Consider the following 22748-nt stretch of genomic DNA (forward strand, 5'->3'; position numbering starts at 1 on the left):
TAACCAGAACGGCGCTGGGACAATTGTGCGCCGCCCTATGGGACTCCCAATCACGGCCAGTTTTGATACAGCCTGGAATTGAAACAGGGTCTGTAGTGACGCCTCTAGCACTGAGATGCAGTGCCTTAGACCACTGCCCCACTCAGGAGACCACAACTAAAGAGTTTCAGCACTAACTGTCAGAAACCATATCAGGGAAGCTCATCTGCATGCTCTTCCTCACCAGGGACTTGACTGGACTGCAGTTTGGTGTCGTAACCGACTTCAGTGGGCAAATGCTCAACTTCGATGGCCACTGGCACGCTGGAGATGTGTGCTTTTCACGGATGAATCCCGGTTTCAGCTGTACCGGGCAGATGGCAGACAGCGTGCATGGTGTTGTGTGTGCGAGCGGTTTGCTGATGTCAACGTTGTGAATAGTGCACCATGGTTGTGATGGGGTTATTATATGGGCAGGCATAAGATACGGACAATGAACACAACTGCATTTTATCGATGGCAATTTGAATGCAGATACCGTGACGAGATTCTGAGGCCCATTGTCGTGCCATTCATCCACTGTCATCACCTCATGTTTCAGCATGATAATGAACAGCCCCATGTCGCAAGGATCTGTACACAATTCCTGGAAGCTGTCCCAGTTCTTCCATGGCCTGCATACTCACCAGACATGTCACCCATTGAGCATGTTTCGGATGCTCTGGATCGACAGCATGTTCCATGTCCCGCCAATTTCCAGCAACTTCGCACAGCCAATGAAGAGGAGTGGGACAACATTCCACAGGCTACAATCAACTGTCTTATCAACTCTATGTGAAGGAAATGTCACACTGCATGAGGCAAATTGTGGTTAAACCAGATACGGACTGGTTTTGTGATCCACGCCCCCTATTTTTTTTTTTTTTTTTAAAGGTATCTGTGACCAACAGATGCATATCTCTATTCCCAGTTATGTGAAATTCACAGATTAGTGCCTAATGAATTCATTTCAATTGAGTGATTTCCTTATAAGAACAGTAACTCAGTAAAATCTTTGAAATTGTTGCATGTTGCGTTTATATTTTTATTCAGTGTATACGCTTTGTGCTAGTGCACATTAAGTGCATGAGAAAAACCACAGATTGTATTACCAAATGGTATAACTGTGTGTGCATAAGTATACATACTCAAATACAATTGTATTGGATACTTCAGAGGACACTTCAGTTACTAAAATATTGTCAAGATGATCAAATACTGTGAGAGAAAGTACAATGCTTTTTTTTGGTCCTTTAACCAAAAAAAAAAACAAGGCCCCTAAACAGCACTAGCTTTGCTCTTGCCCTTGGAGTGCCCACATGGACTGGTTTTAACCTCAGTTTTCCTGCCAGGCGAGCCCTGGGACACAACACAGCTTGACTGTTTGACAGAGGGAGACGTTTGGACATTATTATTGTTGCTGTTCTGATTTCCACTCAGCGATTCCATTAGGGAGCGGAATGTCCCGAACGGACGCTTCACCGTCTCGGACCCTGTGGGAGTCCTACCTCCGGCTCCTTCTTTACTGTGGGCACCCTTGGGCGGCTCACTCTCTGGTGGCCCCGTCTTGTGAACCACCTGCTCATCAAAGGTCACCCTCAGTTTCAGGTTCTGGGAGGTCTTCCTTCGAGAGGTAGGCGATTTGAGTGCACTTTTGGGGCTCGTCGTGGTCTTTTGTCCATTGTTGTAGTCGGGGAAATCTCCACCGGCCTCCGGTTTCCCGTCAGCGTCAAGCTCGCTTTTGTCCGATGTGGGCGAGGGATATCCATCCATGGACTTGGAGGTGCTGAGGGTGAAAGCTGACTTGTGCTCGGTGGTCGAGGTGTGCTTCTTCATGCCCAGATGCAGGCTGCCGACAGGCTCCTCGCTCTCTGCGATGGGCAGGTGGCTGGGTCTCTCTAGGCGCACCCCTGGGGGTGGCCCATGTTTGGCCTCTTCAGGGGGGTAGGTGTCCGAGTCGGACTCGCTGAGAGAGCGCTGCATGATCTGCTTGAGTCTGGCCAACTTCAGCTCCCGTCTTTCTACCACCCCCATCCTGCGCAGGGGCCCAGGGTTGGCCCCGTTCAGACTAGGAGGCCCCGCTCTGGAGCCCTCCTGGAACTCCAGGGACAGCTTCTCCTTGGTGCACACCTTGTCTGAGATGTCTTTACCCAGCAGTTGGCGCAGGACGGTGTCTGAGTCGACGCTCCTCTGCCTCAGGATCCAGTGGCCATCCCCGGGGGTCCCCTCTGCGGTCAGGGTCATCTCAGGCCACGCCTCCACAGACGGGACATGGGAGCTGATCATCAAAAAAGACAGAAATGACTGATTTGGGTATATTTAATTTACATGTACGTGCTTGTAATCAATGTGTAGACGGTGAATGGTGTACAGTACAGTATGTGGTGGAAGATCAGACCTGGGCGATCGTGGCAAAGTTCCCTCTGCTTTTGAGGGATCCAGGTGTAGCTGAACTTGATTCTGTAGAGCAGTCGTCTTTGTTGCTTGTCTGAAATTTTTGCAGGCAAGGTAAATTAACCAGCTATGGAAATCTTCATTTTTAAAACATCGATTCATTAAAATGAACCTCCAGAAAATCCTCAGTGCATCTCCATTTCCAAAACGCTGTATAGAAGAAGTTTGCATGCTAAAAATTTACATTTTCTGAATACTGCGGTTATTACACCCTTTTAAAGAAATTATTATTTATTTTTATCCACATTGGTGTAAAGACTAGGTTTATGTGCATCCCAAATGGCACCCTATTCCCCATGTAGTGCACTACTTCTGACCAGAGACGAAGTGCACTGATAGCCAGAGGTGAGACCAAGTCACTACTATTCGAGTCACAAGTGTTGTAACAATGGTACATACATAATATTTCATCAACATTCATACATGGAACAATAATTTTCTCTCGTGCACTGTACTGACTCCAAAGTGTGGCGCACAGTCCACGTAGCCTAGAATGCACACTGAGGTGGGCGCAAGCAGAATGACAGAGACATAGGACACAGACACACGGAACTCCGACATAAACAGGGAAATATGAGCAAAGGAAACGATACATTGAATTAAATAAACAGAACTTCCACCACATGAGTCTCACAAGCGCTCATGTGAACAATAAACCTCGCGCCGCCTCAGAGTGTAAGAAATGGTCAATTAAAATGTATCGTATCAAACAGAAAAGTCAAAGTGTTGCAATAAACAGTACGGGCATGGAATGATGCAACGCTAGCAATTATTGTCGGATTAGATGAAATGTAGATTTACCATGTATGCATTTAAAACATGTGAAAGCAACAGCAACCATTTTGACAAGGAAACAAAGCTCTCTACACTGGCGAGAATTGCGCCACAGTAATAATTAATTTTAACATCAAATTCCAAATGCAAGATTCATAAGTAAACTATCAATTTCAAGCAATTTTGACATACCAAAAGACCAGTAAGCCTATGCTATTAATTGTTCCTTGATGCCCCATTGCTGGTGAACTTTCATTTACATTTTAATTACTTAACAGATGCACTTATCCAGAGCGACTTACAGGAGCAATTTGGGTTAAGTGCCTTGCTCAAGGGCAGACAGATTTTTCACCTAGTCAGCTCGAGGACTCGAACCAACAACCTTTCTGTTATTGGCCCAACGTTCTTAACCAATAGGCTGCCTGCAGTTAATATTCTTGATCACCAATTTTTGGGGGAGCTGCATATTTAGTTATTATGGCAATCCTCTCTCACTACCATTTCATGTTTGCGCTGCATCTGTACAGCAAATCAGCAATCTGTTCGCTAGCTCACCCGACCTGTGTTGAGGGTCGAGTGTGCATTTCACTAGCCAATCTGTTGCCTTTTTTTGCTAAGGCGATGCTGTGGCTACTGTCTCTGGCTGCATGGAGAGTGATCCACGGAGACTCTGTGCCACAATGAGTGACAAAATGTTACAAAACCTGGCCGGATAATTTCAAGTCATCAGTCTCAAGTCTTGAGAGTCCAAATCAAGTATTAAGTAATTTTATTTTCTATTAAGTTGAGTCTCAAGTCATCAAATTTGAGACTTGAGTCCAAGTCATGTGACTCAAATGCAAAACTCTGCTAATAGTACTATATAGGGAACAGGGAGTAATTTCAGACAACACAAGTAATCTGAGGTGAGTTAAAGGCCGCATCCAGAATAACACCCTGCTCCCTACATAGGGAACTACTTTTGACCAGGACCAATAGGCCTCTGGTCAAAAGTAGTGCACTATATGTATGCAATAGGATGCTTTTTGGGATAGATCAAAAAAGAGTCAGACAGGAACCTCCCACTCACTCGTTGAGCTGCTTGGTGAGCTTGACCACCTGGGAGGCCAGCGACATGCACGTCTCCACCACCACCAGGTAGCGGGCGCAGGTGGTGTGGCCCTGCCGCTCAGCGCTCTGGGAAGGCCTCTCGCCGCCCTGGTTCTGCACGGTGACATTGGAGCCGTACTCCACCAGGGTCTGAGGAAAGACATGCTGCTTTGTCAGTTCAGTTCAGCTTTGAAGCCTTACCAAAATAATGAATAGATGTTCAAGAAATTGGTACAGAAAGCATTTTGTGCAAACGGATGGGCAAACATCCAAAAAGTAAATTTACAAATGTCCTTATCGTCCAGTATTCTTCCTCTAAAACAACTTAGTTTAACAACAAAACATGCAAATGAAATCTGTATTCTCTAACGTACATAGAAGTGCAGAAACAAAGTAAAGCAGTGTTTTCAATGTTTCCTAGGCCCAGCTTGTCTCTCTGAAACATAGTTAATGTGGTCACCGACAGTACTTTTGATACGTCTGGCTTGCTGAATCAACAGCAGGACACTAATCATGAGTAGTATATCCGGCCCGCATCCTCATTCTATTTTGTAAAAGCATAGTCTAAAGTCCAGATACTCTCTTTTATAGACAAGGGCACATTAGAATGAGGAGGCGGGCCGGATATATTACTCCTGTTTCCTGCTGTTGATTAAGAAAGCCAGGAGCAACCAGACGCTGCACTTGACACATTTACGAAATTGCTTATTCCAGTTACTAATAAGTATGCACCCAGTAATAAAATGACTGTAAAAACTGTTAGATCCTCTTGAATCAAAGAGGAATTTAAAAATTGTATGGTTGAGAGGGATGAGGCAAAACTATGGCAAATAAGTATGGTTGGCAAATGTACTGCAAATTAAGAAATCATGTGACTAAAGTAAATAAAAATAAACTTATGAAACAAAGAAAAATGATATAAAAACATTATAGTAAAAAGCTTTGGGGCACCTTAAATTTAAATAAAAGCCAACTCGGCTCCATCATTCATTGAATCAGATGGCTCATTCGTCACAAAGCCCACTGATATTGCCAACTACTTTAATTACTTTTTCCATTGGCAAGATAAGCAAACTTGGGGATGACATACCAGCAACAAACGCTGACCACTACACATCCAAGTATATCGGACCAAATTAGGAAAGACAAGAATTGTATTTTTTAATTCCGTAAAGTTAGTGTGGAAGAGGTGAAAAAAGTATTGTTGTCTATCAACAATGACAAACCACCGGTGTCTGACAATCTGGATGGAAAATTACTGAGGATCATAGCAGACGATATTGCCACTCCTAATTGCCACATCTTCAATTTAAGCCTACTAGAAAGTGTGTTCCCTCAGGCCTGGAGGGAAGCTAAAGTCATTCCGCTACCCAAGAATAAATAGTAAAGCCCCCTTTACTGGCTCAAATAGCTGACAAATCAGCCTGTTACCAACCCTTAGTAAACTTCTGGAAAAAAATGGTGTTTTACCAGATACAATGCTATTTCACAGTACACAAATTGACAACAGACTTTCAGCACACTTATAGGGAAGGACACTCAAGCACAGCACTTACACAAATGACTGATGATTGGCTGAGAGAAATTGATAAAAATTATTGTGGGTGCTGTCTTGTTAGAGGTGTTGACATGTTGTTGACATTATCGATCATTCTGCTGCTGGAAAAACATATGTGTTATTGCTTTACACCCCCTGCTATAATGTGGATAAAGAGTTACTTGACTAACAGAACACAGAGGATGTTCTTTAATGGAAGCCTCTCAAACATAATAGATAATAGACTATGGCCTAGTGGATTTATTTCTTACTCAGTAAAATCTTTGAAATTGTTGCACGTTGCATTTATATTTTTGTTCACTATGTATATATATCGATATCTTCAAAAAGAACATTCTTGAAGCACATGGCAAACAGTTGAGTGTGAAAAGCCCAGCAGCATTTCAGTTCTTGACATAAACCGGTGCGCCTAGCACCTACTACCATACCTTGTTCGAAGGCACCATGCTTTACCAACAGCCACAGAGGACCACATACCTGAATGCAAGTGAGATGGCCGTACTGAGCAGCTACATGCACTGCACTGTTTCCGTACTGGTCCACTTCGTCCAGAGAAATGGCTTGCTCTTGCATGAATTGGAGCAGCCACAGCAGAACCTTTTCCTAAAAGAGAGATCATGAACATCCAAAAGGACAAAATATATACAAAAAAAGATTAAAGAAAATGGGATTCAAAAGTCATACCATATATTAAGTATGGATAGATATTGCGGTGACAGAAATGCTGCAGTGATGAGCACACTGCAATATACTGTATATATTTCCACACTTAAAAGATGCACTACGCAGAAATCGCTCCGCCATTTCCTGGTTGCTAAAATCCCAATAGTTAACTTAATAGCCTAATTTCTGTGTACATTTTACAAAACAAGCAAGTATAGTGTAGAGAATCATTGTCTCATCTAAACAACTGTGAAATAACTTTTCCATAACCAAAAATATTGCATTTTCAACTGGTGTACAAAACCCGAAAGTAAGACTCAAAAACTAAACTTAAGCACATGAAGCACTGAACTAGTGCACATAGAACAGATCTACCGCTTCTTAGACTTGCTTTCAATAAGAATGACAGATCTATAACCCACATTTCTATGTGAATTGGTTGCCCAAAAAGTTAGATATTGCAGTATTAACGTTGTGTATATATATATATATATATATATATATATATATATATATATATATATATATCTCTTATGTGTAATTGTTTTGTTTTTACTGTATCTATGTTGTATATACTGTATGTAGATTATGTGTAGGTTCTTTTGTCTCGATTCGGTATGTATTTTCGGTTCATGGTACATGTAAATGTACTTGTCGAATAAAGGTGACCGTTTATGATTTCCCCAATGATACGGTTATAAAACGGTGTGCGTCTCCCTCACCTGTCCGTAGCGGGCTGCGTAGTGGATGAGACTGGGGTGCTCTCGGCTACAGCTCAGCTCGGCGATGGCCTCCGTCTCACTCACCATCCAGCGCACACACTCCAAATGGCCGTTCTGCACGCACACAAACACGCACAAGTTATTCTGTAGATCAGTTTGATATAGACACTGTCCTGATGCTCTTTCATTGAAGACAAGGAAAGAAAGAGGGTAAATGTGAAAAATACAGATAAGTATCCAAAACCCAGACTTGCACAGCCGGAGACATGGTGTCATCTTTCCCCACAGGAATATCAAGGTCTTAACTAACAACCAACTCTAGTAGGCATTCGTTCCAAATGGCACCCTTTTCACTATATAGCGCAGTACTTTAGACTGGGGCCCATAGGGTGCCATTTAGAATGAAACCTAGACGTCTGCCTTGGTTGACATGGTAGGTGGACATGATTGGACATGGTTGATTCGCCATGTCCACAAGTTATGTTTTCTAGAGGCCCTGACCCAATCTCTCACCCGTCCTCTAACCCCTCACTCACCTTCACCCCGAGCCCAGCAGGTGTAAGCTGGTGGTTGTTGCGCTCGTTGAGGCAGTCCTCTCCCATGAGGGAGGTGAGATGCTGCAGGCAGTCAGCGTGGCCCTGGGACGCAGAGATGTGGAGCAGGTTGTTCCCCTCCTCGTCCTGGATCAGCTCCAGGTTATCAGCCGCCAGGTGAGGCTGTGGACAGAGAACATCAGGAATAACACTCAGCGAGTTGCTGATACAAAATGGTATTGTTCATATAGCCTACAACTATATTGTTATGGCTTTTCCCATATTGTTGACTTACCAACAGAGAAATCTGCCCCTCTCGGATGATATTGATGATGTTCTGGGATTTCTTGGTCTCGTCATCACACTCTCCGTGCAGTCTTGTACCATTCCAGGTCTTACTGCTGTCCTGCCTAGACCCAGCACAGCCCTGGAGGGGGAACATCATAGCCTGGCTGCTCCCAGGGGTGTCAGCCCCTGTCTTGTGTGCCTGTGTCTCTGGGTAGCCCCTGTTGGCTAAAAGTTTATCCATGTCTGAGGCAGAGGAACTGCTAAGTGATCCTGGTGTGGAGTGGTCATAGCCCCCAGTGGGTGGCCGGTGATTGTCCGGGTCCAGAGATTTCAACTTCCTCATATCAGACCACTTGACGGGCGAAAGCATACAGTACTGGGTGACACTCGCAAGGCTCTCAGGCTGGGTAAGTGTTGAGGTCTTAACGCCGTGGCACCTGTCACTGGCGTTGCCACCGCCGCCCACCGTCCTTTTGTCATGGGGAACTCTGGGAAGAGTAGAGACATGTTGGCTGGATTTAATGTAAGGCACGTCCAGTATCTCATCCATGTCCAGGTCGTAGTGCTCCAGCTCCCCAAAAAGAGCTCCTCCGGTACCCAGGCTCTTGGCTTTAAAACCCTGGCCTTCGCAGGCTGCAGGTGTTTTGTCTGAGGCTTCTTCTTTGCTGCTGCCTTCCCCATTGTGAGCCTGAGCCTCGTTGTCACTCTCGTTGTCAGAGGTCTCCGGTTGATGTTTGAGTGGCGAGACCCTCTTCACAGGTCGGAATTTGCTGTGGACGTCGGCGATGCCGGTCGGCTTGATTCCACCGCCACTATGTGACGACACACCACGGCTCCAGTTGATGGCTGGGGCTAAAGATGGTAAAATAAAACAAAAACGTTTCTATCTGCCATTTAGGCTACCTGTAGTGCTACAAAATAATAAGGCATACCTTTTTTTTGAATGCATTTACAATAATAGCCTACAGGCCCCACCTTGTCTTTCTTCTCCCTGACCATCGTTTCTTCTGGACAGCTCTGGAATGTTCTTCAAGGATGTCACAGAATACTTTTACAGGGAAGAGACCATCAACATGTTTGTTTATAAGCGCTTATCACATTGAAATATTAACTGTAGCCTAGAAAGTACTTATAGAGGTAGAGTACATATAGAGGTGGTTTCCCCAGACGACACAGATTAAGACTAGTCCTGGACTAAAAAGCAAACAATGGAGATTAGGTTTAACCTATGTCCAGGAAACTGCCCCATAGACTATATTACACCCCCTGGCATAGCCAGATGGTGTGTAACTATTTCTTGTAGAACAACCTGAGTTTTGGACTTTTACTCACCACTGAATCATCAGTGAAGTCAATCTCATCCAAATCCAAGTATTCAGGAGCATCCATCTTCAGTCAGCATTATTCTTGACACCCTAGTGAGAAGCAACCTGTTTGATAAAGCCTGATATTAGCATTCCACATTCATTTACAGCCTAAGTAAAGACAACTTTGTGATTTATAGATCTGGACTGTGTCTTAAATAGCACCCTATTCCATATTGAGTGCACTACTTTGACCAGGGCCCAAATGGGATGCCATTTGGGACACACATTTGACTATAGGCCACTTCCTGCAAATCTGTGATGACCAAGTTTCTATGACCTGGAGTGGCTGTTTGAACTGTCTCGATCCAAAAGTCACCCAACAAAGCTGATCAACGTCTACAGGCTAAATCCTTTAGGTGACTGACTTAGAATGTTCAACGTAATGTGATTAGCTGTGCAGTGTTTAGGGTTGACCCCATTTAGTTGACTTGTCGATTGATTGGTCGATAGGCTGCTGGTCGACAGATTTCTTTAGTCAAGCAGTCGCAATTATGATTACTTTTTCATGGTGCACAAGACACCCGTCTGATTCGCACCTGTCTCAATGGACTAATCCATTGCAGAGGCCGCGGGGATGGCAGAGCCCATCACTGTAAGACATGTGATACTGAAATTGTATATAGTTGTATTATGTAAAAATAATGGTGCTACACTAATAAATCAAATATTATTTTGGATACGGTCGCTGTCCGCAGTTCTGAAACAATCTTCAGTGTCCTGTAGAATTGGTGCCTTTCCCTTTGTTGCTATATGCATAATAGCATAGTTAACCAGCATATTGGGATTGAGAACAATGCAGCGGAGGCAGCAGAGACAAGGAGCAGCCCTTCCTTAGCCTAATTGTCTAAGAAAATTGAGAGAATAAACCCTGACTTAATTAGGCCTATAATCAATACAATACTGTTATATGTGCCTGGCTTTATAAATCATCCATTTACAGTATCAGTCAAAATTTGGTCATACCCACTGTTTATTTAGACTATTTTCTACACTGTAGAATAATAGTGAAGACATCCAAACTTTGAGCTGTTCTCTTTATTATTTGAGCTGTTCTTGCCATAATATGGACTTGGTCTTCTGTATACCACCCCTACCTTGTCACAACACAACTGATTGGCTCAAACGCATTAAGGAAAGAAATTCCACAAATTACCTTTTAACAAGGCACACCTGTTAATTGAAATGCATTCCAGGTGACTACCACATGAAGCTGGTTGAGAGAATACCAAGAGTGTGCAAAGCTGTCAAAGGCAAAGGGTAGCTACTTTGAAGAATCTCAAACATATTTTGATTTGTTTAACACTTTTTCAGTTACTACATGATTCCATATGTGTTATTTCATAGTTTATATCTTCACTATTATTCTACATTGTAGAAAATAGTAAAAATAAATGAGTAGGTGTGTCCAAACTTTTGACTGGTACTGTATATCTACAGAAATAAGACAGATCTTGCTTCTGTTGCCTGTTTGAGTGTTTGTTTAATAGCCTACTGATTCCGTGAGCACCAAGCCTCATGCAAATGGAAAAATGTTGGATAAAGCAATTCCCCAGATGCAGCTGTTTTAAATCTGTGCTATGCTGTAATAAAGGCTTTACAATTTTTGTTAGAACAGACTGGTATTACTTACAAATTGATTTAGTGTTGTTTACACTGTTGCAAACAGGCAGGAAAAATATTGTAATGGTGTCACGACTTCCGCCGACGTCGGTCCCTCTCCTGGTTTGGGCGGCGTTCGGCAGCCAACGTTACCGGCCTTCTAGCCATCGCCGATCCACCTTTCATTTTCCATTGGTTTTGTCTCGTCTTCCCTCACACCTGGTTTCAATTCCATGTTGTGTATTTAACCCTCTGTTTCCCCCATGTCCTTGTCCGGAATTGTTTCTTGTAGTGCTTGTGTACGTTATGCTGGTGGATACCGGGTTTTGTTTGACCCATTCATTGATTGTTATGTTTACGGTGGTTTTTATGTTTATTAAACGACACCGTTGTAAATCTGTTTTCGCTCTCCTGCGCCTGACTTCTCTGCCGCCAGTACGCACACCGGTACAAATGGACACAGCTCTTGCTCCTATACCCTCCTTTTTCTTGATCTCCTTCTTACGGTTATTATGATCATTATAATAATAAGCAATGTCGTTGTCATTAGTAGGCATGTATAGTAGCCATGTGTAACCAACATCAAGCAGTAGCATTAAGAGCGCATCCTGTTTAGTCTTACTTTGGCCTATAGTTCAATATATAGGCTACTATATCAATCAATCATTTATTTGTTCATGCCATCAAACAGTATAGGATACATACATGCTTTGAAATGCAATGAAGCATTTTAGTTTTAAAATTAAATAAAAGGGTGCTTTGAATAATTAGCCAAAACAATAAATAAACCACAATCCACGAATGTATGCAACTGTTTTTAGTCTGCTGAAATAAAAGGCTTTATATATATTTATTTTTTCCTCATTAGAACAGACTCTGGTAAACTTATTTATTTAGTGTTGTTTACACCGTTTCTAAATGGTCAGAAAAAGTAATAATATTGTAATCTAACAGCAGCTGTTTGGCACACATAATACTCACGCAACACGTGCTCCTATACCCTCCTTTTTGTTGATCTCCAGTAGTTTCCACAACTAAGTTAAATGTCTTCCACAGATCTGACTTCCCCTTTCCCTCCTGAGCAACCAGTAAACATTCACCTGTTTCGAGTTTATTTTTCACTTCCTCATCATCCATGTTGCTGTCACGTGTTACTGTGTTGAGGTTGTTATAACCAATTTATTGATGTGATCATGAAAGGCTATAGGTCAGGTCCTATTGGTGACATACATGCGATGCTTACATGTTTCATGCAAAGAGAGCAAGGTTTGAGGGAATAATCTACATTGTAGAATAATCCCAAAACAAATTAGGGATTACGGTAACAGAATTTCTCAGTCACAAACAAGTAAGAAACTAAATGGCTGAAATGATGTTGCAGCTTCAGCACGGACAGCGTAAATAAACACTTGCTGTGCTGTGGTGCCTTTTCGCTGAAGTAGGGAGGAGAGCAAGACAACGTGAGCCAGTCACACAGGCACTCGCTGTCTTTTTTTTTTTAAACAGCGTAACCATCGAGCTCTTTGAGCTGTTTTTGTACAGCACTTTGAGATATCAGCTGATGTAAGAAGGGCTATATAAATACATTTGATTTGAGTCATTTGTGTGTTTTAATTAATCAAATTAATGCGTAAAGCATTAGACAACCTCAGTGCATATGTGGTTGATTTTATAGAAACACATAAGGTGCATCTGTCTAGATATGGAAAAATACGCTTAAACATTTAGACCAATCGATTGGTCGAAAGAAGAGGCCGACTCTCGGTCAACCAAGATGTTTTTTAGTTGAGGCCAGCCCTAGCAGTGTTACAGAAAATGATTGCCTTGAATCTTGAAAACAATGGTGCCTGAATCCACACACTGGATTCAGGCAGCCTCACTGACTTAGGCTACACGAGTCACAAAATGGCACCCTATTCCCTATTTAGTGCGATACCATATGGGCCCTGCGCAAAAGAAGTGCACTACATAGGGTCAGGAATAGGGTGCAACTTGGGATGCAGATATTGAGAGAAGAACAAAAAACAGCATTTCCGGTGGAAACTGTATGGCTGCCAATATTGTGTCAGGAACTGCATAATCTGAGAATGTAGGTCTAGGATTACAGTTCATTGGCTGTCGGGAAATCTATAAATAATAGGCTGCCTTTTCATTCGCTACAAGATTAGCCTATTAGCTAAATTAATTTAAATGAAAATATAGGCTAGATCATGTGCAAACTGAAAAGCTTTCTAAAGTCAGTAGCTAGTTAAAGCTACAATTCAATTAATTAGACATGATTTGGAAAGGTACACACCTGTCTATATAAGGTCCCGCAGTTGACAGTGCATGTCAGAGCAAAAACCAAGCCATGAGGTCGAAGGAATTGTCCGTAGAGCTCCAGGACAGGATTGTGTCGAGGCACAGATCTGGGGAAGGGTACCAAAAAATGTCTGCAACATTGAAGGTCCCCAAGAACACCGTAACCTCCATCATTCTTAAATGGAAGAAGTTTGGAACCCCCAAGACTCTTCCTAGAGCTGGCCGCCCGGCCAAACTGAACAATCGAGGGAGAAGGGCCTTGGTCAGGGAGGTAACCAAGAACCCCATGGTGACTCTGACAGAGCTCCAGCATTCCTCTGTGGAGATGGGAGAAACTTCCAGAAGGTCAACCATCTGTGCAGCACTCCACCAATCATGCCTTTATCGTAGAGTGGCCAGACAGAAGCCACTCCTCAGTAAAAGGCATGACAGCCCGCATGACAGGAGTTTGGCACCTAAAGGAATCTCAGACCATGAGAAACAAGATTCTCTGGTCTGATAAATGAAACCCAGATTGAACTCTTTGGCCTGAATGCCAAGAGACGTCTGGAGGAAACCTGGCACCATCCCTACGGTGAAGCATGGTGGTGGCAGCATCATGCTGTGGGGATGTTTTTCAGCGGCAGGGACTGGGAGACTAGTCAGGATCGAGGGAAAGATGAACATAGCAATGTACAGAGAGATCCTTGATGAAAACCTGCTTCAGAGCGCTCAGGACAGAACAAAGACCTTAAGCACAAAGCCAAGACAACGCAGGAGTGGCTTTGGGACAAGTCGCTGAATGTCCTTGAGTGGCCCAGCCAGAACCCGGACTTGAACCCGATCAAACATCTCTGGAGAGACCTGAGAATAGCTGTGCAGCGACGCATCCCATCCAACCTGACAGAGCTGGAGAGGATCTGCAGAGAAGAATGAGAGAAACTCCCCAAATACAGGTGTGCCAAGCTTGTAGAGTCATACCCAAGAAGACTCAAGGCTGTAATCGCAGCCAAAGGTGTTTCAACAAAGTACTGAGTAAAGGGCCTGAATACTTATGTGATATTTCCGTTTTTTTTTATATATAAATGTGTAAATATTTCTAAAAACATGTTTCTGCTTTGTCTTATGGCTTGGGGGTAGAAGCTGTTGAGGAGCCTCTTGGTCCTAGACTTGGCGCTCCTGTACCGCTTGCTGTGCGGTAGCAAAGAAAACAGTCTATGACTTGAGTGACTGGAGTCCCTGACAATTTTAAGGGCTTTCCTCTGACACCGGCTATTATATAGGCCCTGGATGGCAGGAAGCTTGGCCCTTGTTGATGTGGACACCAAGGAACTTGAAAACGCTCGACCCACTCCACTACAGCCCCGTTGATGTTAATGGGGGCCTGTTCGGCCCGCCTTTTCCTGTAGTCCACGACCAGCTCCTTAGTCTTGCTCACATTGAGGGAGAGGTTGTTGTTCTGACGAACGTGCATGCTCTGAGTACACCTCCTGGTAATCTGTCTGGCCCAGCGGCTTAGTGAATGTTGACCTGTTTAAAAGGTTTTGTTCACATCGGCTACGGAAAGCATTATCACACAGTAATCCAGAACAGCTGGTGCGCTCGTGCATGCTTCAATGTTGCTTGCCTTGAAGCGAGTATAAAAGGCATTTAGCTCATCTGGTAGGCTCACGTCACTGGGCAGCTCGCGTCTGGGTTTCCCTTTGTAGCCCGTAATAGTTTTCAAGCCCTGCCACATCCGACGAGCGTCAGAGCCGGTGTAGTAGGATTCAATCTTAATCCTGTATTGACGCTTTGCTTGTTTGATGGTTCGTCTGAGGGCATAGCGGGATTTCTTAGCACCCGGATTATCTCCCACTCCTTGAAAGCGGCAGCTCTAGCCTTTAGTTTGATGCGGATGTTGCCTGTAATCCATGGCTTCTGGTTGGGATATGTACGTACAGCCACTGTGGGGATGACGTTGTCGATGCACATATTGATGAAGCCGATGACTGAGATGGTGTACTCCTCAATTCCATTGGATGAATCCCGGAACATATTCCAGTCTGTGTTCTAGCAAAACAGTCCTGTAGTGTAGCATCCGCGTCATCTGACCACTTCCGTATTGAGCGAGTCACTGGTACTTCCTGCTTTAGTTTTTGCTTGTAAGCAGGAATTGGGAGGATAGAATTATGGTAAGATTTGCCAAATTGAGGGCAGGGGAGAGCTTTGTGTGCATCTCTGTGTGTGTTGAGTAAAGGTGGTCTAGGAATTGTTTTCTCTGGTTGCACATTTGACATGCAGGTAAAAATGTGGTAAAACCAATTTAAGTTTGCCTGCATTAAAGTCCCCGGCCACTAAGAGCGCCGCTTCTGGGTGAGCATTTTCTTCTTTGCTTATGGCCTTATAGAGTTGGTTGAGCGCGATCTTAGTGCCAGCTTCATTCTGTGGTGGTAAATAGACAGCTACGAATAATATAGATGAGAACTCTCTTGGTAGATAGTGTGGCCTAAAGCTTATCATAAGGTACTCTACCTCAGGCGAGCAATACCTCGAGACTTCTTTAATATTAGACATCGCGCACCAGCTGTTATTGACAAATAGACCCCCCCCCCCCCCACCCCTTGTCTTACCAGATGTAGCATCTTCTCTGTTCTGCCGGTGCATGGGAAATCCTGCTAGCTCTATATTGTCCGTATCTTCTTTCAGCCTCGTCTCAGTGAAACATAAGATGTTACAGTTTTTAATGTCCTGTTGATAGGATAATCTTAATCGTCTGTTATCAATTTTATTATCTAATGACTGCACGTTAGCAAGAAGAACGGAAGGCAGTGGGAGTTTACTTGCTCGCCTACGGATTTTCAGAAGGATGCCCGATCTGCGACCCCTTTTCCTGCATCTTTTCTTCACTCAAAAGGCGGGGATCTGGGCCTGTTCCAGTGAAAGCCGGATATCCTTCTCATCAGACTCGTTAAAGGAAAAAGTTTCTTCCAGTCCGCGGTGAGTAATTGCTGTTCTGATGTCGAGAAGTAATTTTTTTCGTCATAAGAGATGGTAGCAGGAACATTATGTACACAATAAGTTAAAAAAGAAGTTACACAAAACGCAAAAAAACAAACAAAATAGCACAACTGGGAAGCCACTAATGGGCACTATGGATCTCCACTATCTATAGCGCACACTAGCGGCTTCCCAGGCTAGTACGCTAGCTAGGCTAAGTCTGGTCGTCACTAGTTACCACAGCCATAAAGTCATAAACCCTGTCTATTTCAAAAATGTTGCTTCATAAAATCTGATCTTAAACCTGACCTTAACCACACTGTTAACTGTATGCCTAACCTTAACTTTAAATTAAGACCAAAAATCATATGTTTGTTTTCATGAATTTTTACAATATAGACAATTTTGATTTTGTGGCTGTGGTAATTAGTAATAACCGCCAAGTCCCATTCCCTAGCTGGAATAGCCTAAAACATGCTACTTCAATACAGCTATGACCGAAAGTGACTTTTTCGTAATAGAATTTGCGTAGCATGTTAGGAGAATTAGGCTGAGGTCAAGTAAAGGGTCACACTTACTACAGGCTCTACGCAGACGGAAGACAGAGTGTTGCAATGTCGTTTTTTGTTACAAAATATATGCTCCAGCATTCAACATACTCTTACTACCTGAAAATTGAGACACGCCATATCATTCCTTCCGCAGCTGAGGGGGGCAGTGTTGTCGCTTGGTTCCTTGATCTGATCTATAGGCTAGTCATCAAAGTAGCCTATTTTGCATTACTAACCAAATATAATCTCAGCGACTGTTCAAACAGTAAACCAAACAACAAGAATCCACCCAAAAAGGTGATTATAGGCTATTGTGAAATGGTAGAACCTACTGTAGACAACTAGCTAGCCATGTGCTTTTTTTACTCTGTGAGCAAAACATGATAACGTTCTATTTTTAGCTGATATATATGAATGAATACACAAGCAGCAAATCAAACTGGGATAATATTTTAGGTTGACCTGGGAAGCCTAGGCTCAATGTGCATTCCCAGTAATACACTCGTGTCCCCAGTGGGGCATCATATTCCTCCTTAACTAGCTTTAAAATAGGGAGAAGGCAGAGAGAAACTGGGAAAATATGCATACTTTCTTTATGAAACACCATTTTCACCACCATGCTAGAGTGACTAATGTGTAGGAATGCTACCTTCTGATGTTGCACCTTACATTCAGCCTTGGGTAAACAACAGACTGCGACCTGATTGGCTCAAAGCGATACACAACATCTGGGATTATCATTTCTAAGCATTAGTCACTAGCATGGGGGTGGAAAATGGTCTTTCATAAAGTAGGGATGCACAATATAATTGGTGAGCATATCGGAATCGGACGATATTAGCTAAAAATGCCAACATCGGCCCGGCTTCCAGCTTAAAGCTGATGTGCAAAACCGATGTCATAGCTGACGTGCATACGTAAGTAGATGACGTAACGGCGCCACGAAAAATACAGCGCTACACAAAACAAACGCAGAAAAACATACGCACACTTCCAACAACTAAACAAGTTCAAGTTGAGCAGTCATTTGAAAGAGTAAGAAAAATTCTGAGACAACTCGAAAGGCGAAATCCATTAATGCCAAGATAATGGAATTCGTTATGCTACTTGCTAAGGTGTCACGACTGACATTTGGACCAGCGATGTCAGCCCCATGAGCATGCTGACTCTGACAGCGCAGTGGGTCGACGAGGATTTCGTACTGAGGAAAGCTGTATTGCATGCTCAAGAATATGCTGGTTCTCATATCACTGCTGCCAGTTCAATGGCATTTGAGAACATGTTTGAAACATGAACCCCCTCCTAGCGCCATTCGAACAACTGACTCGAGAAATAAGCTAATCAACTGCATCTGCAGCAGACGTGATACCCTCTCATAGCATTGAAACGCCTGCTCAACAATACTGCCGACACAGACGTGGGGTTAAAACTTACAAAAGTACTCGAGGCTGTGAACAAGCGATTCGGTGGTATTCTCTCTGAGCCTCTTTACTGTGTCGCCACCATGCTCGATGCTAGGTGCAAGGACCGCTACTTCGATGCAGACAAGAAACGGGATTTACGTGAAATGTTACATACACAGCTGGACAAGATGGAAACGGACACAGTGACAGTGCGCACCGAGGAAGAGAGGCCACGTACAGACAGAGCTGAAACTTTACTGCTTGACATGTATGATAAAATCCTGGTTGAGAATGAAACATCTGAACAAATGAACAACGAAACAGCACAGCAAGTAAGTAAAATAAATACGTTTTGATTATGTTTTACTGGTGATGGGGACATACGTAAATGCCAACAAAATAACTTTTTGGTCAGTGTGTGTGTTTCAACTATTTAACTGTACTAGAATGCTTAAAAGTCCGCAAAAAATGTTAATATCGGTATCGGTTATTTTTTGGCAAGGAAAATATTGGATATCGGTATCGGCCAAAAATGTCATACCGGTGCATCCCTAAATAAAAGCATTACATGCATAATTGCATTTGCAGTCACTTTTGAGAATGGTGTTTTCCCGCCAATGGAACATTTGCGCTTATAGCCTACTGCCATGTGCGCATTGCTGAGCTTATGTGAAGAGATAGCCTAATAGTTTATCAACATTTTAAGCTAAACATTCTGATCTGTTGTGTCAGCCACATTGCGCAATTAATGTTTTTTGATGCTAGTGGTTGTATTAATTTAGGATCTATCGTATCCCGCAACTATCCCAGACTATGTTTGGAATAATCCTCTCACACAGAATAGGTTGACTTTTGTACTATGGGGGATATAGATTGACATGGGCTAGGGCTTTTGCTGTTCGTTAGGCCTACTCATCTTGTTGGCTGACGAAAAGTAAATGTGGACCGTTCTTCCAATATCTTCAATATGCACCTCGGAATTGTATAAGGGCGCCCGCAGTTGCGTCCCGATGTGTCTGTCTTCACTTGTAGCCTGTGAGAAAGATCCGATCACATGATGGAGAGCCATGTTAGTGAGGTGCTACCGAGCACGCAGCACTCAGGGAGAAAGGCACAACGGCCACTGGCTGCAAAAGGCATGGATTCTTTTAGGGTGCATTACGGCAACATAAAGGAGATGCCGCCGTGACATTCTAGGCATTATCAAGTGTTTGTCAAATTGTGAATGAGTGACTGATGAAGTGTGTACACCCTGCGCAAAAAAACAAAACAGAGCTCATGCCTTTCAAGCAGCTTTTTTCAAATCATCATTAGAGTCGCATCATGCAGCCTTACAATGTATTAAACATCAAAACATATAGCCCAACATTTGTAGAACAACTAAAGTTACATTAATAACTCTAAATTAAGCACACAGCAACACCCATTTCTTTGTTTACTTCTTTGGGGTAGGGGGCAGTATTTTCACGTCCGGATGAAAAGCATGCCCAGAGTAAACGGCCTGCTAGAAAGCCATAAAAGCTAGAATATGCATATTATTAGTAGATTTGGATAGAAAACACTCTGAAGTTTCTAAAACTGTTTGAATGACGTCTGTGAGTATAACAGAACTCATATGGCAGGCAAAAACCTGAGAAAAAATCCAACCAGGAAGGGGGAAATCTGAGGTTGGTGGATTTTCAACTCAGCTCCTATTGAAGATACAGTGGGATATTGATAATGTTGCACTTCCTAAGGCTTCCACTAGATGTCAACAGTCTTTAGAACCTTGTCTGATGCTTCTACTGTGAAGTGGGGGCGAATGAGAGGGGAATGAGTCAGAGGTCTGCCAGCAGCCACGAGCTGACCATGCACTTTCACATGAGAGTTAGCTCCCGTTCCATTTGCTTTTCTGAAGACAAAGGAATTCTCCGGTTGGAACATTATTGAAGAATTATGTTAAAAACATCCTAAAGATTGATTCAATACTTCGTTTGTCATGTTTTTACGGACTGTAATATAACTTTTTTAACTTTACGTCCGTACTTTCCGCTGGACTTGCCCGCGCGTCGTGAGTTTGGAAAGTGTACTGAACGCTAGAACAACAAGGAGGAATTTGGACATAAATGATGGACATTATCTAACAAAACAAACATTTATTGTGGAACTGGGATTCCTGGGAGTGCATTCTGATGAAGATCATCAAAGGTAAGTGAATGTTTATAATGTTATTTCTGACTTATGTTGACTGCACAATATGACGGATATATTTGTGTCTTGATTGGGCTCTGAGCGCCGACTCAGATTATTGCATGGTTTGCTTTCTCCGTAAAGCTTTTTTGAAATCTGACACAGCGGTTGCATTAAGGAGAAGTGCATCTAAAATCCCATGTATAACAGTTGTATCTTTTAGCAATGTTTATTATGAGTATTCATGTAAATTGACGTGGCTCTCTGCAAAATCAAAGGATGCTTTGGAACTTCTGAACGTAAGGCGCCAATGTAAACTCAGATTTTTGGATATAAATATGCACTTTATCGAACAAAACATACATGTATTGTGTAACATGAAGTCCTATAAGTGTCATCTGATGAAGATAATCAAAGGTTAGTGATTAATTTCATCTCTATTTCTGCTTTTTGTGACTCCTCTCTTTGGCCGGAAAAATGGCTGTGTTATTCTGTGAATAGGCACTCACCTAACATAATCGTTTGGTTTGCTTTCGTCGTAAAGCCTTTTTGAAATCGGACACTGTGGCTGGATTTACAACAAGTGTATCTTTAAAATGGTGTAAAATACATGTATGTTTGAGGAATTTTAAATTGTGGGATTTCTGTTGTTTTGAATTTTGCGCCCTGCAGTTTCACTGGCTGTTGAAGAGGTGGGACGCTACCGTCTCATGTACCCTAGAGAGGTTAACCGCTCAACACAGAATAGCCGCATGTGCGCACTCCCTCAAATCATTTGGAGAAAATATCCTTTCTATTTTATTCAGCTTTGTTCAATTGTATTCTAGAAAGCTCTGACGATAAGTAAAGCTTATTAAAGAGCAGTGATACTATCAAGAGCAGTGTTTGGGTTTCTTCTTTTTTCTCATTCTTCATACTATAAAATAATGCCACAGAATTCTAAGCAAATCTTGTCTGCTAAATGAACTAGAGTAGCCCACAGATTTTTGGCAAAGCCAGATCAGAACCTAACATAAGGACAACTCAGAGTAAGCTATTCTGTTCTTCTGAAATAGACTACATTTCCTTCATATCATGCTTCTTTAGACCGGTCTAAAATAAATTTATATTTTTGGTATTTGGAGGGTAGCTAGCTAGGACATGGTGTCGCCCTAGCCTCCTGGCAGTCATTGAGGAACAAATGGGGGTGCTCGATGGGCGGTGTTCATGCAGGAACCAATGGGATGCTCGACGGGGGGCATTCCTGAACATGCAGCAACGCCCCGAATTGCAGGCTGCAGTTGCACACTACCAAAAGGTGTCTCCTAATACAAAAACCCCCACTCCACCCACGTAGATCAACGGAGTGAAGCTTGTAGTAAGCGAAAATATTTCCCGAACCTGCTAAGAAAATATCTTCGTGCGAAGTGGTGTGTTTTTATGGAGTCCCTAGTTAGCTAGCTAGCTTGATGGCTGGCTGGCATTTGGAAAACAAAAGCTAGCTAACGTTAGTTACATCACACGTTAAATGTCTAACTAGCAAGCTAATTAACATGCAGTATAGGCAGTGAAAATTGGACACTCGGAAAAAAGGTCTGACTGCTAGCTAATTGAGCAAGTATCACCATTCTGTGGAATGACAATCGACCCCAGCATCTCAAGGCAAGCAGGTTAGCCTTTTAGCTAACGTTAGCTAGCGAGCAGTTGGAAACGAATCAGGTCATCAAAAAGAGGGATGCAGATAGCTACACAAGTATTCAACAAACACAATCTCATATAGCTTAATATATAATATTATAAAAAATAATTGTTTTCGTTTACAATACCTTTTAGCTCAGTTAGCTAATGCCCAGGTTTTGTCTTCGACTATTTTCTAGGCTCAGTTCCAGATTCCAGCTGTTTTTGAGGTCCCAGACTGGACCAGCGTTTCATCAGCAACATTATAAAAGTACTTCCGTTCACGTTATTTTGGAAAACGTTAAAAATAAAAGTCCCCGACGTAGTAGTAGAAAGGTTTCATTAACCTGTATTTATTCATGATATTGTTTATGAAAAAGGATTGTCTAAACATCAACAATGGTTTATACTTGTTCATATTTAAGTGACATTTGCATTAAATGGGGGTTTCAAACATATTTCCAAAGTTCAATAAATGCCCACAATGCACTACACTGTGTGAAATACATATTGGTATTATGTGTGCCGATGTAAAAATTGTGTTGGGAATACTCAGTGGGGTCTGTAGAATCTATACATGGTGTTATATTATGAGGGACTCTGGTCTAAATACCCAGCAACACTTTCTACTCCACCCACTCCATA

The 22748-nt window shown here is 42.7% G+C and overlaps 1 protein-coding gene across 1 annotated transcript; it reads right to left on the minus strand.

Annotated features, from left to right (window-relative positions):
- Window positions 1–980: 980 nt before the first annotated feature.
- Window positions 981–22339, minus strand: LOC120045121 (synuclein, alpha interacting protein). Its single transcript, XM_038990017.1, has 10 exons — window positions 22253–22339; window positions 9432–9529; window positions 9075–9147; window positions 8107–8951; window positions 7815–7994; window positions 7279–7392; window positions 6371–6496; window positions 4316–4485; window positions 2417–2506; window positions 981–2296 (listed from the first exon to the last, which is right to left on the minus strand). Exons 2-10 carry the CDS (start codon window positions 9486–9488, stop codon window positions 1297–1299), a joined length of 2655 nt encoding a protein of 884 aa, XP_038845945.1. The 5' UTR covers window positions 9489–9529; window positions 22253–22339; the 3' UTR covers window positions 981–1296.
- Between the last annotated feature and the right edge of the window lie 409 nt (window positions 22340–22748).

Source organism: Salvelinus namaycush, chromosome 1, assembly GCF_016432855.1.
Source record: "Salvelinus namaycush isolate Seneca chromosome 1, SaNama_1.0, whole genome shotgun sequence".
Taxonomy (NCBI): domain Eukaryota; kingdom Metazoa; phylum Chordata; class Actinopteri; order Salmoniformes; family Salmonidae; genus Salvelinus; species Salvelinus namaycush.

What these genes read in the sequence shown, in the direction of transcription:
- LOC120045121 (XM_038990017.1), bottom strand. Translation starts at nt 9,488, where the DNA reads ATGGATGCTCCTGAATACTTGGATTTGGATGAGATTGACTTCACTGAT. An exon ending in TCAGGGAGAAGAAAGACAAG is followed by an intron (nt 8,952 to 9,074) that starts GTGGGGCCTGTA and finishes TACCATCTTTAG; the next exon opens with CCCCAGCCATCAACTGGAGC. An exon ending in CTGCTGGGCTCGGGGTGAAG is followed by an intron (nt 7,393 to 7,814) that starts GTGAGTGAGGGG and finishes GTGTGCGTGCAG; the next exon opens with AACGGCCATTTGGAGTGTGT.